We start from the raw sequence: 15,108 nt of genomic DNA, 5'->3' as shown, positions 1-15,108 counted from the left end.
CGGCCCAAGAACAATTAATCTCCTCTTTAATTAGGTTATTCTCCTTGTTTTCAACTAAAGGCTGCGTCAATGATGCATGGCTAAAATTGATTTATTAGTTTCTCTATATTCATCATAGTTTATGGACAAGCATTTGTGAATAAAGTTGAAAATAAAATATAGTTCTACAAGCATGGCAAGTACTGTGGTGACGTAGCAAAGAAACCCAAAACAAACATCAGCAGCCGGCTGTCAGAACTCCTCGCGTTGTTGTCTGCAGATTTGGTAAACGCGGTGATGTCCTTTATTTAATCCTGCTGTTTCTCCTAAATACTGCCAACAAATTTGTAGGAATTTATTGGTGTTAACAGATTTTGCGATAATCCAGCTTGTTTGTGATAACGCTGCGTGTTGTTTCGTTGTGTCTAGTGTTCCTTTTCTTATTCCAATTAATTCCCCACCGGGTGCGCTTTGCGGTGAACTAGTTCGTTCGACATCAACTTTATTGCAACCCAAAACACCTACCACCGATCGTAATGTCTACCGAATGGGAGGTTGTTGGCAAACAGAAGAAAGGCCGTAAACAGACGGGCGATAAAAAGAATCAACAGCCCCAAGATGAACCTCTTCTCAAGGGTCCAAAAATAGAAGGTAAGTTTGGAACGACCCCTTTGCCAACGGGATAAAGGGGGGAGAACAGTGCGTTCGGAACGTCAGTAGAAATAGTTATGGTTGTGGACGTCAACAAAGAAACTAAAAAGATGTTTTTGCCTTGGCGGAGATGGCGGTGGAACGAACCCCACACGGTAACCAATTCCAAAGCCGATCGTGCGTAATGCAATCGCGGGATCGGTTCCGATTTAGAAGAGTTAGTTGCGGTCCTTCAGTTCTTAGTTTGTCGCCGAACGCACCGTACACCGGTAGCACTTCGTGACTGTGGCTGAAAGTGGCAAAAGGCTATTCCTTTTTTATCCATCCTGTTTTACGGTTATATTTTTAGATTCAATGGACTCTATTTGTGCGCTTTACACCGATGTGAAGGACGATTTGCTGGCAAAGTTTTACCCTAATTTCAAGAATACTAATCACAAGGACCTAAAACCAAATGAAAAAGATTCTGGTAAACGACCAGCAACTCCTGTCCTCGGTCCGCACCTGCAGCCCCAACAATCGCAAGGAAATAGCAAATCTGAATCGAAAGAATCAGACAAAAATCAAAGAGATTTATCAAGGGATCCTGTCGTCGGTGGAACGTTCCATATGAGAGCTATGAAGGATTTCGATCCGGCCCTGCGTGCGATCAACGCCTCCGACCTACACTCTCAACTAACGGCTGTAAATGTGAACTTCAAAGACAATCATTTGATGATGCTCAAAGCACTGACCGGGATGTTAAACGACAAACTACGGTTTCGCGAATGGAATCCGGTGTTCCTTGGCAAATCGATCAGCTATCCGTACAAATCGATGCCGGAGGATCTACGTAAAGTCATCGACGATTGTATTATGACTGCAGATGAGGAGAATGTGAAATACTTTTACGATCTCAGCCTTTCCAACCTGGCCAGCGAAATGAATAAAAATGTTCCTTACGTTGGCACTAAGCTGGTACTGCAGGCGATCGCAACGCACTATCCTACGGTCTGCGTCAACAACCTGGCTCGAAACGCAATCCTGAGGAACTCCTACCAGAACCGTCCGGATATAGGACTAAGCTTACTGTGGGCCCTTGGACAAGGCGGCTTCTCTGACCTAGACATTGGGTTGAAGGTGTGGCAAGATATTATGGTGCCGGTTATTGATATGGAGAACTACAATTGGTACGCTTGTGAATACGTTCATCGCATTTTAAAGATGCACCGCAATCAAAAGTAAGTAAGACCAATATAAACCAACATCTTATAGGCTTCATCGGGCTTCAATTTCAACTAATTTCAATGATGGAATATCATAATTTACCTTACTCTCGAACAAAGTTTATTCTTGGATCATTCCAAAAATATAACTTTATAAGATATGCTCTCTGCAACCGTTATTTTGTCGAATGTAAAAGTAGTATGAAATAACGTGTGTTTCCTAGACACGCGGACTACGCGTAAATCCTTCGAATTTTCATCTTTCTAGAACAAAGAGATTATCCTAATACCTTGAGTTGTGTTGTAACTTTGCTGTCAATGCAAGAACCGCAACTTGTTGCACCGAATTGTGACGAAATGTATCACATTTCAAAGGGCCGGCGGGTTTGATAGGCCGGTATTTTTATTGAATACCGAAGGAACAGACAAAAAGCGAAGGCAGGGTGAACCCATAAATTTTAGAACCTAACGAAACGGGCCAGTGTGTTGGCTTGCATGCCAGCAGATATCATCAATCGTGTAGAACTATCACCACTTAGGGTATTGTTGTCGCTTACGCTTATTTATAGACTCGGTCTAGGTGGTAGCGAGTTCCTCACCATCCTTAGTTCGCTGACGACACGAAAGAAATCATCCCGGCAGCTGGACGAAGCGGCACGGATGCTGGTCGAACGGTACGTGCTCAGCTCGCCCAAGCCATCGGCGACTTTTGCGATGCTGTTCAAAAACATTTCCTTCATCACGCGCCCGGACATGATCTACTATGGTCTGATTTTGTGTCTTTACGAGGATCCCGAAACGGCCGCGGTATGGCTTGGATTGTATCGACAGAGTCTTCCCCAATCATTGGCCATATTGGAGTATTTAAGTAAGTATTTATTCAGCACTATGGAGCAGGAACATGTTACCGATCATGTGTAATTTTTTTTTTCGCAGATAACTCAACACAAGACTATTGCAAAAAACTTTTTTATGAAAAACACTTCCACCGGTTCCTGGCAGAGGTGGATAACATCAACAGCGAGATATCACAAGCTAAAAAGACGCCGAAAGCATTAAAATCGCTTACCGCCGCCGTAAAGGTATGTGAAACAATGTTTCGTATCTAAACAAATATTTCGGATATCAGCTGGTTGAAAATGCAGGGATTCTAGGAATCGACTCAATCCAATGATCTCCATAATTTATTTAGCTTAAATTAATATTTTAATTTTTTTTTCTGGAGAATATAATTTTTCGGAGCAAAACGACCGTTAAGCCATTTTAAATCCACCAGGTGAGGTTGAATCTCGCTCAATCAGTTATCTCACTTGAAGCAGCCGGTATAAACCTACTCCATTGCCAACGCGAAAGCGGATTTTGACAACACGACGGTTCAGGCGTTCCGCCCTGTACCCGCACTCCGTTCCACTTCCCTGAGGACTCCACGAGCGTCGTCCAGATCGGTCGTTAAGTGTCAGTTGATTTTATGCTTGTGCATCGTGAAGCCACGCATTTTGTCGTTGCCGTTTTTTCTTCTCACTTCCTCGTCGAAAAATCGGTTTAGCTTGTTTAGTGCCACGGTTGCCACGGTTGGTTTCGCAAAATAGAGTGAAAGCCGTATTCCGCCGACACACATCGGCTGTACATCGTTTAGTGTGCGGTGTATCAAAAGTGTGCTTCCAGCAAAAAAGATTTTTTCTTCTCTCTTCTACTCGGGGGTTAAGCATCCACTAACGCCATGCTTCGTCGAGGAGGGTGCAAGAGGTATGGCGCGGTGTGTGGTGCGTACACGGTGTTTCCTCGATGTGCCCAGCCTTGTGCTTATAGAATTTTAACCGCTTTAGTTAAAGTTAGGTTTTAATTCTCATGCTGATGCATTCTTATGCTGCCGTGTGCATGTGACGCGTAGCATGGGCAGTTCCGCGGGGCAGTGGAAAGTGTTTTACAAGTGATGTTATGCCCGCCGAAACGAACTGGAGTGCTGGGCGCAAGAACGGCACAGTCGGGAAACGCCGAAGGGTCGACGAGATTATCGACCTTCGGTTGCAAACACCATACAACAGCGGCCAGTATTAAGATTTGCCAAACGCGCGAGGACGAAGAAGAATCATTCGAGACTCGCTGCCCCTAATTTCGAGCCCTGGCCATGCGAACCCATCCTATGCCAGCCATCCCTTTGTGCGGAGGGACGCGCGAAGAGGAAAAATCGATATATCTTAAACCCTCCTCCCTTTTTTTGTCGAATGCGGTGTAAAAACGTGCCATCTGACGTTTAAATACACGGTTTTGATGGATCCGCTTCTTTTTACGTAAAATCATGGAAAGTTTTTCGACCTTTTAACAATTCTATACTGCATTTATCAAGAATAAGAATCCGGACCCATTATACACCACAGAGAAAATGCCACTTTCTAACGCCGAAAGTTGTTAAAACCAAAGAGGTGATTGAAAGAGTTTAAATTTAAGACAAAACTTTCTAAAACCATTTCCAACCCACTACTGGTTTCTCTTTATTCCTCTCTTTTCATTAAATCTGCTGCCGGGGACAGTGGACCGTTACGTTCTAAGCGACGTTTTACGTGGCCTTATCTGTCCACCGTGTGGAACTGGTGTGTTAACGATGTGAGGAATCGGTTTGGCGAGCCGGTCTGATCCGCGATTTAACCCCCTATATGCCATGCGCCGAAACGTTTTCTGGAGCAAACTTTCCTCGCGGTTTCGCCTCTTCAATCCCATGCTTTCGATGACGATGATCGTAGCAAAGGAGTGAATTGGTTGCACCATTTGTTCAACATCATCACTACAAAATGTTCCGCCCCTGGGGGGCTCGCTAATATCTGCTCTGTTCCGACAGGAAATTGGCGAAGAGTGAAGCTAGGACAATGACGTGTACCACAACGGGTCTATCGAGAAATGTATTTTGTTATTGGAAAGGAAGACTTTCGTATAGTATTAATAGAGAGGCAGACTACGATCACTTCTGGAGAAACCGGTCGACTGGATGCGCTTTGCGCAGGGTGTGTTATCGCTTTCTTTATCTCCCTTCGTAAACGAGAAAACTGTTCAACAACACGTCCGATGTTCTATTGAGCGGCGAAGAAAAGCCTGCCTCTGCCATAAGAGATTTTCAATGTCATGTTGTAGGCTTTACTCGATTGAAGACAATCGTTTCTTTTGTCGAACGCTTCAAGATGCTGCTTTTAATGATCGCGATTTAAATCGATCCGGTGCAAGGGAGATCGGTACACAAACACACCGGTACACATCTTTTAGACCGGTGATTTTGATGCCGGTGCAAGTCGAAACTGAATCGCGACGTTGAAATACAACGAATACTTACGTGCTCGTGAATCAGCTTAGCTGCGCCGCGTGCCATCGCTTTCTTTTCGGCGGATCTGAGTTGCTGAGGTGAACGGATACAGGTGGTTCCCAGTGGTTGCCGGTTTTCTTACACACACTCTCAAATCAGCGTCTTGTAAATGGGCACAGTTCGTCACCTCATTGCCTACTATGGTTGGTTGAGAAGAAGAATGGAACCATCGTCTAGAAGGAGGCAGAGGAAACCTGTCTCAACTACCAAGCATCATCTCTCAGCATCATCGCAGCAGGCAAAGATCGGCGACTTTTCCATCGCACCTACCTGCTTCGTCGACCGCTTTTTAACGGTACCATTAAGTAATCGGCTCTTGTGGCGATGCGCTTCCCACTTTAGGGGTGTTGCGTGCTGGTGCTGCTAACGTGGCTGCGACCCGCGATGATGGGTTACACTTACACACGTCTACCATGCCTAATGAAAAATACCGGACCCTGGCAAGTACCTACCGGCAGACGTGCCCGTCCGATAAGGGCCACCGCCGTGGATTATGTGAACCGCTGAGCGTGTGGATATTGTTGGCATGCAAACTCTCCAGCCATAGAAGGCAGCGAAGGGGGTGTGTGCTTTTGAGGGTGGGCTGGCCGAATGTACACCTATAAGAGAAAGTTCCTTGTGCGCGCTTTCTTCGTGTGCAAATATCGTTTGTTAGGCTATGTTATGTGAACGTAGAGAAGTCCTTAATTAGGATTCGTTCCGGTTTAGAAAGAGTTGGATCTGTACAGTCAATACCTTTCCCCGTAAGGGATATTTAGAATAAGAACGAATTTTCACATAAAAGCAATAAGCGAATGACAATTAAACTTTTATACATAATTACAGTACAGGCAATATTAATGATTGATAATTGAATTCAAACCTGTTTTGCATTTAATTCGCCACGGACATTCTTGCCACGCGGTGACATCATACATCGCTGTAGTTTTCATGCACCCCAAAACCCACACGGTTGCAAATGATGCCATTCTTTAAAAAAGGCAAATGAATCAAAAACGTTCTCTTCACGCCACACAAACAATCCACGTCGATTGTTTATTTTAAGATTTTTTTTGTTTTGCTGGTTTGGGTTCCTGCAAACCTCAACGACAGTGGCTAAGGGGTTCGAAGCCAACCTTCGCCCTCGCTCGGAATTCAATATTTCGGGGCCATAAATTAGCCTGATAACGATTCATAATATAAAACTGCATCTTATCGATGGTAACGATGATGCCGCGAGATATCGCTCTAATCCCGGTGGATGCCGTTCAACAAACTTTACTCACGCTCGCGCGTCTCTTCCCGAGCTGATGGAACAGCTGTTTTTGCCTCTCGTAGATGATGTGGCTCGCCGTGAGTGGCAATGAGAGCGGAAATGTCCACCGCGAGACGAGACCGCGAAATTCATGATTGAACTTCGTGCCACTTTCGAGTCTCTTCGAGATGATAAGCAACACACCAGTCGAATGGTGCCACCTCACTTGTTGCAGGTTACGGTTTCATTTTGAAATGCAACAAGCTAACTGATAACATCGTATCGTACACATGGTGTAATTTTAAATTGCAATTCGGAACCTATCGGGGAAAAATATCTCAACCGGTGTACAAATCTGCCGCGTGGCCACATTTGCAGAAACGTCTGGAAGAGCAGGGTTTGTTCTATCCACGATCCCCCTGCATTTTAAAACCAGGGTTTGTAAATTTATTTTAACAAAATCAAGCTCATGTTGTCAAAATATTTGCCATTGTATACAGCTCACGATTGTTACTTTGGAATCGGAATATGTGTCACACGTAAACAAAAACTTGCCTATCAAGACGGATCGTTTCGAAACCCCCAGGTTCAGGTCCGGAACACTGCGCAGCTAGCAGTAATGAGTTGGTTCGGGCGACAATGTTCATTAAAGCGGTCATTAAAGAGCCCAGAAATTGACCAAAATGCAGGACGCTGACGAACCAATGTCGGGGCACCTGTAGAGCGCAAAGATCACCGGTTTTTCATGCCAAGTTTCTAGGTTGTTCTTTTAGAAAGTCACGACGAGTTTGGTGGTACAACTTTTGGTTTTGATGAAGTTGGTAAAGCAAGCCCTGGATTTTGTTCGAAAATATTACTTACGAAAATTGTTTGTCGGGTATGATCCTGCGCTGTAATACCTGAGTAGGCGCAGCGATCAAGAAAGTACAATACGGCGCAATAGCGCGAACCGCTTTTGTCGTGTTGTTGAACACTAGTATGTACTGCACTACCAACATGTACCGGTTTCCATGCCGTACAATGAGCCTGTTTGCCCAGTACTTGGATCTCAAACCGAAAGTCATTTACACCCGGCGCGATGCACTTACGTAAGCTCCATGGGGCGGATTTCTCGATGCAAGCAGTGAGAAGCAGTTGCATCTCGTATCACATAGAAATCTCGAATTTGATGCGTAAACGCATAGGCTTTTGTGCGATCGGGAGATGCGCATGATCGATTGATCATCGTTCGATCGGAGGGTGACGTAGGCGAGGTCGTTTAAAAATAACTGTTTTACGCACTTTCCCATACAACGTACACACCTCCCCACACGGTTGGTATCAATGAGCAAACCAAAACACACTAGTTTGGGAAAAAGGACAGATACGATAGATTTCAATTTGAACATGGTGGTTGGGATTATTTTTAGCAAAAAGTACAAGGACACGTGGAAACAATTGAAAGCAACGGGTAAAAAAATAACTCCTCTTTTATGCTCGAAGAATAAGTTTTGGGGGCATTGTGGAGCAGTAAGAAAAAACATGCCAGCATTCCTGTGACATGGCGTAAAAACGTATTGAAAATGTTTGAGTGCATCGCTTGATCTGAGGTGCATGGTATAGGAATGTTTCGAAGCAGACTATGCTTGCAATAATTTACACGTGTTTCTTTGCCTCCCTACCGTTACGCCTTTTTTCCGTTATGGTAGCATTAGCACACTCATTAGCAAAACGAATTTGTGGAGGTAACTCGCGTCGGTCGAGCAGTCTGCTTCCTCAATGCTATGCAGCTCTGGTGGGTTTGAGGGTTTAAACGCATAAACCTTACGTCGATTAATTGCTGTCCTTCCGGTAGGGCATGACCCTTCATACCCTTACTCTACTACTACTATTACACGAAGGACCTTATCAATCCATTGCAACATTATTAATCGTGTACGATAGACCTCGTTCTTGTTTGAGATAATAAGCGTCCTTTGAAGAACGTAAATGAAACGTGAATTCCGTGGAACACGAGCTATTCTACTCGCAACTCGTAAAGCATTGGTTTATTAGCTCAAGTGCCTCTCAACCTATCAGGTTCGTAGTCAGTTCGCTTGTCGAACTCACTGACGAACAAATACTGAGCCGGTTACAAGAGGCAGACAGTTTGTAAACAGTTTAAAAAAATCAGGAATGGGAGATTGGAATAAAGGGCTTGGATAAACTAAGAGCACTTAGTGGTGTGTATAATACACCCCCTCCCTCAAGGAGTAGAAGGAGAAGAAAAGATATAAGTTAGTCGTGATCGCGTTGGGTTGCTTCGTTGCTATAGTTTCCGAATTTTTCGTGCCCCGTTAGTTGCTGCATTCCTGTTCACCGTCCCCCGTGATCGTGACTATATACGTTTCATTCCAACGAGCGAGAAAACGCGCCACAAACGAGTGTGTTTTTAAGTGTAAAGTGTACAAAACTAAGATAGTCTAGTAGTACCAGCCCAATCTCTCCAGCTCCCCCATCGCTTCGCGCCACACTATCTGTTAGTTGAATCCGTTGGTGTTTGCACAGTCGATTGAAAATGGCATCGAAAACCGCCGAAAAGAAAAACCAGAAACAGAAGGCGCAAAACACAACCCAACCCCAGAAGAAGGTAATTTTCCCCCTCCCCGGTTGGATGGAAATATTCAAACAAGCGTTAATTCTACAACCAATCGAATTTGAAACATGTATAGTTAACAATCTTTGGGTTGGATCACAAGGATTAACATTTATTTCCCACATTCTCGCTACCTATATAATTTCAGGATGCCCAGGCCAAGTCGAAGAAAAAGCAATCGTCCGGAAAAGCGAACAGTAAAACTTCCTCCTCGGTGACGTCCGTTCTCTGCAAATTGCTGCTGAGCACATTCCTGCTGTTCGGCATCACCGGTGCACTGGTCGGCTACGACACGTATCGGGCCGGCGGCAAGTTCGAGGCGTCGTTGACGGGACAAACGTTGAAACAAGCCGGTCTGCTGCCGGCGGTGCAGGATGCCTGGACCTGCTCGATGAAGTACAGCGCCCGGGGCTACAAGTGGGCCGAAGCGAACGTTCCGGTGTACTATCAGGCAACGAGCAAGGTACGGAAGGAGAAGTTGCTACTTTCTACCTCATTTGATCCTAATTAACCCCGCTTTCTTATGCTTATTCTTCTCCAACTCGCAGGCTCTTGGACCATACGTAGAATTTTCGATAGATTTTAGTAAAGTTCTCTGGAATGGTGCCAAGAAGGGCTTCGCCAGTGCGAAGGTGTTTGCCACCCAAAAGCTCGCAGATGGGGCCTTTTACGTAAGTATTCTTCACATGTGTCTGCGTTTTTCTATTGGCACTGACTTGGATTTGTTGCCTGCTCCGTGTTTTTGCTTCAGGTTGAGCAGTACGCACCAGGATTACCGAAGAAAATTAGCGATGCTTCGTGTACCCTCTGCGACACCGTGTGCACCTTTACCACCAATGCCTACAAGCACACGTACGAGTTCTTCAAGACAAAGGTGTTTGTGTAAGTGTGATAAAGGGAATGCTTTTTATCGATGGGACCTTGCTTGGTTGTGATATTCAAACTGAATCCCGTCTCATTGCCGCGTACAACTATCATCCTTGCCATCACTAAAAATAATTTTGACCAATGTTTTCTCCTTCACTTATCCGCTCTTTTTCTCCGTACAGTGGGCAGTTATCTCCGGAAAGCTTGGGGAAAGTCTTCAACAGTACCCAACAGGCTGCTGCTCAGTACTATAGTTGGTTCAACGACCAGGTCGATTTCTATGCCAAACTAAAGTAGAGCGTTTGCCGACCCGTTTCCAACCACTACTGAACCGTCGGCGCCAACAACAATAACATAAACAGCATCCCTTCGAGGGCGTCTGATCGATCTGTGCATGAGATCGAGAACAGCCTGCAGCATCTAGTAAGCTACGACGTTACCATCGGTCGAAATGCTGACGTCGGAGGGAAACAACACAATTTGTTTATGTGAGACAACAAATCATCGTATAGAGAGCTAGGAAAACAGAGAGAGAGAAAGGAAGATGAGAGGAAAAATTAGAAAAAAATAATGACATTGTTTCTAGCAATAAGTAATGAGGCAGATAGGAAGGAAATTGTGTGTGGTAAAAGGAACGGAAAGCCTGTCAAAAAGTCATACGATCATTCAGAAAACCGTGCCCATACTCATACGTATGTAAGAGGTAAAAGTAGAGCAGAGACGGAAAACGGACATCCCCATAGAGTGTCAAGGAATGAAAATCGTGCACCAGAGGAACAGAAAAGTACATCGTGTTATCACATGGTTGGCTGAGTGATTAGAGAACAGAAAGGGACACAACAAAAGCCCACAAGTTTCGGGGCGGTTGGTGGGATATTTTGTTTGATTTTGTGTTTGAACTTGAAATCGTCTTACAAAGTTCTATTGTTTGTTTAGTGTTACATCTTCTCGCATAGAGTGGGCACGATAGAAGTGGAGAATCACTTTCTCCAACGTTTATGAAAGCAGTTCGTTCTAAGCAGGTTAGGAACAATGAGGGCATGCCCACTTTCTTTAAACAAGTATATTAAGCGATCGTGGACTACTGAGAAGAATGCTAATCCTTTTCATCCGCACGCTGCGTCCCCTTCCGCGTTTTCTCCAACGAAGAGACTTTTTTACTTTTATACGTTTTATAGTTTAAGAACAAAAAAGCCCCCGAAAAACAATACGATAGCCCACAATAAAACAGACTTAGTGAATCAAGCAAAGTAAAACAACATAAACATTAACAGGAAAACAGCTAGGAGATGTGCAGATAATTGTGAGTGTACAGGATATTCCCTTCAGACTGTGCAGATTCTTTAGACACTGCTATGGAATTAAATACTGAATGATGTTTAAAAATTGGTGAGAGAAAACTTAACTGGCATTGAAGTGGTTTTTTTCTAATTCGATAGTGCGTGCAGCATTTTGATGACGAGTTGGTATTGATGTGCGGTTTTTTTACGTGGAAAATTTTTAATCAGCATTTTCATACAGACACAGAGATGGACACTCGAAACTGACCGATACATCCTGTGGAACTCTTTTTCGGCAGGGTGGTAGGATACAGATGGAAAAGCTTGAGCAAACATTATTGAATGGTGTGCATGTTACACTATTGTGTTCCTTTGGTTTTGAACGGTGAGAAAGTATGCTGGTAGTTATATTAACATTCGTGTGTTGCAATGAGAGGATGTCCAGCAAGGATGATAGACACGCTCTAATAGGAATGGGAGGACAAGAAAGACGGTACGTTGGTGAATAAAGATCGATGGAAATGCAAAGATAAAGTTCAATGAACAAATTGAAATTGATTTATTCGCAATGAAAGAAACACTCCAGTAATCGCAGTTATAGTTGGACTGTTGAATGTATTTCCATTATAATTTACAAGAAATATGCCTTCCTCTATGGTTAGGGCCTCATTTTCATTGCTCTAGTACGAATCGACGCGCGGTGGTGGCGCATAGTATCCATCACCCTTGCGCTCCCCATTCCATCCTTGACGGTGTCTTTCCATTCGCATCGCCTGTCGGGAAAGAGGTGCAAGTGGTGCACGTTAAAACTTCACAAATCTTATACTAGTGACACCGCATTCGCGCCAAACCAAACTCACCCGGAATCTGGCGATCTGTTTCGTCATGAACGCACACTCCTGGAAGTCGGCGAGCAGATCGGCGCACTTCTTTGCACCGCGCACCGTACCGTACGCCTCCAGGCAGTCGATCGAAGCCATCTCCAGCTCGCCGCACTTGTCGTACTGCTGGAAGTTGACCATCGAGGCGGTCAGATCCGTGAACGGCGAACGGAAGAACGGTCCCAGAGACATCTTGCAAGCTGGAACGGTGGGTGGATAAATATATGGACAACGTCAACATTGAATCTAGCACAAAGATCGGAGATCCTTCGCTTTTCCTAGCACCAGGGAAAACAAAACATCGGTGATGTAACGAGGCGCTCGCTATGGAATGCTGCTGTAAATTTGTTTAGATAGAGCGTCAATTGACTACCACCACATATCATAATGTCTTTAAAGGCCACGAGACATTCTTGTTGAACTCAAAAATAACTAAAATGGAAAATAAACATTTAAAACAGAAAAGATGTTCGTGAAATTACCTCCCGAGTTTATGCACACAATTCGTGTGAACCAGTGACAGTTCAAAATTGACACTGCCAGTATCAAGATCTGTCCCACGTAACAATTTGACAAGCAAAATGTAGGCAGAGGGGGTGGGAAACGAAGAGAAATCGGCTATGGTGAACTTCGACGACTAGTTCGTGGGTCGAGGGGGTGCGAAACGTCCGGGGAAGGGTATTGGTGAAAAATTGAGCGCGATCGGCGGTATGAAACCATTGGAAAAAATAACAAAACTGAAAGAAGAAGACGACCGTCAAAACCAAACCAAAACAATCAGTTTCTACCACGAGTCTTGTTTACCAAATACATGTACGGGCATTGTACATTTCCCTCTACGGTAAATTTACAATTAACTTTACAATATAGGAGTTGATAGGTCATTCGTTAATATTAGTCGTAGTGTTTGAAGTCGCCGCAGACGCCATTACTGACAATGGGTAAACCACGTGGAATTCGTACCTCTCGTAAGCACATCCGACACCGTCGCGACCAGCGCTGGGCGGATAAGGATTACAAAAAGGCCCATTTGGGTACCCGCTGGAAGTCCAACCCGTTCGCGGGCGCATCCCACGCCAAGGGAATCGTACTGGAAAAGGTCGGCGTCGAGGCTAAGCAGCCGAACTCCGCCATCCGCAAGTGCGTCCGTGTGCAGTTGATCAAGAACGGCAAGAAGATCACCGCGTTCGTGCCCCGGGACGGTTGCCTCAACTACATCGAGGAGAACGACGAGGTGCTGGTTGCCGGTTTCGGTCGTAAGGGTCACGCCGTCGGTGATATTCCCGGAGTCCGCTTCAAGGTGGTGAAGGTGGCCAACGTTTCGCTGTTGGCGCTGTACAAGGAGAAGAAGGAACGTCCACGATCATAAGGCGTCATCGAACAACAACAGGGTGGTGCCAGTGCAGCGTATGTGGCCGATATTGGCATTGGTGTCCCCGAGCTGCTTGATCGCCACTGGAATGTGTGCTGCATGTTGCAGTTGATGGTCAGTGGCAGAACGCGAAGGATTGTAATGGTTAATGAGTAAATTGAGCCAAGTGGAGGAAAGAAATCATACAAGAATGTCAACAACTGGATGAAATACAAGTTGCCTGGAAGGATCTTGTACCTCGTGAAGTTAGTCCTTTTTTGTTGGCTGTTGGCCACGATTTGAAAGGGTTTCTACGACTAAGTGCTTTTCAATCTTGTGTGGCATAGTAAGGATGAGCTGGTTTCACGGCGATAAATGGTAACTACATATTGCACATCGTGCTGTAAATTGAAAAAGGTGTGTTATCAACTATGAATACTTTTTAGGCAAACCCCCAGCAGATGTTGAGAAAATGGTGGTCACAGCAGTCATCAAGGAAAAGTACTGCTGTGTGATCCCTTCCATTACGGCCAAGGAAAGTACCGGGGATGCGAAGTACAACGGACCAAGTCCGTTTGAATCGTTGGAACCACTATTTTCATCATTTGCTTGCCCGTACGGAATTGAAAGCTACGGGTCGCAAGGAAGAAGTTTACACGTTGAAAGAATCCCACAAATGTAACTTCGTAACCAATCTGCAGGCAGGTTTGTGCACCCTTGGTAAGTACAAACCACAAGACATGAAGGAAAACAAGATCAACTGCCGTCCTACCGGTGTTTCACCTCGTAAACTGAAATCTTTTTTGCAGATGGATATGGATGGATGAACTGCGGCAAAAATATCAAAGGCTGTTTACTACTACTCGTTTTAATTGCATGGACTCATTGTGGTTGTTTACATTTGTTTCGTTAGTTTGATTGTTTTGATTGTTAAGTTTCTTTCCATATCCCTTAGGATATGGATATGCCATTCACAGTGATCTCATCCACAAAGAACGCGCATTTTGGTTCCGTTGGAAAGATATGGAGATTAACTCCGTCGTTGAGGAATGCGAAACACCTGTCTCTTCAATGTCCAAACGTGCGACGAAATCGAAGGAATTGACTTCGTGACTAGAACTATTGGATGGTGCCAATTCTCTCCCTGGTGTAAGAATTGCAATATGCATTTTACAAGGAATTTGTTACTACCAACTGATTGTATTTTTAGGGTTCTGGATAGCGGAAATTTAAATTGTGCTTCGGTAAGCATGTACGGTAATACCATAAGGACAATTCTATCTAGTTGAGGTACTTCAATGTGGACAAGCATCGTGAGTAGTTGGAAAAGAACCGGTCTGTATGATATAAGCGCAAGCTTAAGAATCAAATCTGTCAATCAACCGCATTTGGTCGAGATGAAATTGAAATGTAGCGACCGCTCGGCCACCAGCTCTGATGTGGATGTGACTGCCATTTTCATACTGGAACCGTATCCCTGCGAATACATGAAGAATGTTGAATGTTCAAAGGTTTGTGATATTCTACCGCTAGCAACTGAAGACATGTTGCTGCCAGAAAACATCCAGCAGATCCAAAGGAAATCAATGTTCGTGATTAACAGTACCAATAATGTTGATAATTGAATAAAATTGTACCTGCTTAAAACCAATTCAAACTAACACGTTATGGTCAATTGCTGTACTCCAACACTA

The 15,108-nt window shown here is 44.5% G+C and overlaps 3 protein-coding genes and 1 pseudogene across 3 annotated transcripts; 3 read left to right on the top strand and 1 right to left on the bottom strand.

The window, feature by feature from the left end:
- Positions 1 to 427: 427 nt before the first annotated feature.
- LOC131265590 (transmembrane protein 214-A) lies at positions 428 to 11,723 on the top strand. Its single transcript, XM_058267874.1, has 8 exons — positions 428 to 630; positions 980 to 1,850; positions 2,405 to 2,703; positions 2,772 to 2,917; positions 9,184 to 9,498; positions 9,584 to 9,706; positions 9,787 to 9,917; positions 10,085 to 11,723. The coding sequence occupies exons 1-8, from the start codon at positions 516 to 518 to the stop codon at positions 10,197 to 10,199; spliced, it is 2,115 nt and encodes a 704-aa protein (XP_058123857.1). The 5' UTR covers positions 428 to 515; the 3' UTR covers positions 10,200 to 11,723.
- Positions 11,724 to 11,751: 28 nt separating this feature from the next.
- LOC131265597 (uncharacterized) lies at positions 11,752 to 12,590 on the bottom strand. Its single transcript, XM_058267883.1, has 3 exons — positions 12,546 to 12,590; positions 12,043 to 12,263; positions 11,752 to 11,955 (listed from the first exon to the last, which is right to left on the bottom strand). Exons 2-3 carry the CDS (start codon positions 12,253 to 12,255, stop codon positions 11,863 to 11,865), a joined length of 306 nt encoding a protein of 101 aa, XP_058123866.1. The 5' UTR covers positions 12,256 to 12,263; positions 12,546 to 12,590; the 3' UTR covers positions 11,752 to 11,862.
- Positions 12,591 to 12,975: 385 nt separating this feature from the next.
- LOC131265596 (small ribosomal subunit protein uS12-like) lies at positions 12,976 to 13,679 on the top strand. The gene has a single exon (XM_058267882.1). It carries the CDS (start codon positions 13,001 to 13,003, stop codon positions 13,430 to 13,432), a length of 432 nt encoding a protein of 143 aa, XP_058123865.1. The 5' UTR covers positions 12,976 to 13,000; the 3' UTR covers positions 13,433 to 13,679.
- Positions 13,680 to 13,913: 234 nt separating this feature from the next.
- On the top strand, positions 13,914 to 15,039 carry LOC131265594 (uncharacterized; annotated as a pseudogene).
- Positions 15,040 to 15,108: the final 69 nt, after the last annotated feature.

The sequence above is a fragment of the Anopheles coustani genome, chromosome 2, assembly GCF_943734705.1.
Source record: "Anopheles coustani chromosome 2, idAnoCousDA_361_x.2, whole genome shotgun sequence".
Taxonomy (NCBI): domain Eukaryota; kingdom Metazoa; phylum Arthropoda; class Insecta; order Diptera; family Culicidae; genus Anopheles; species Anopheles coustani.
Note: the sequence above shows the minus strand (reverse complement) of the source record. Positions and strands in the feature narration are given on the sequence as shown.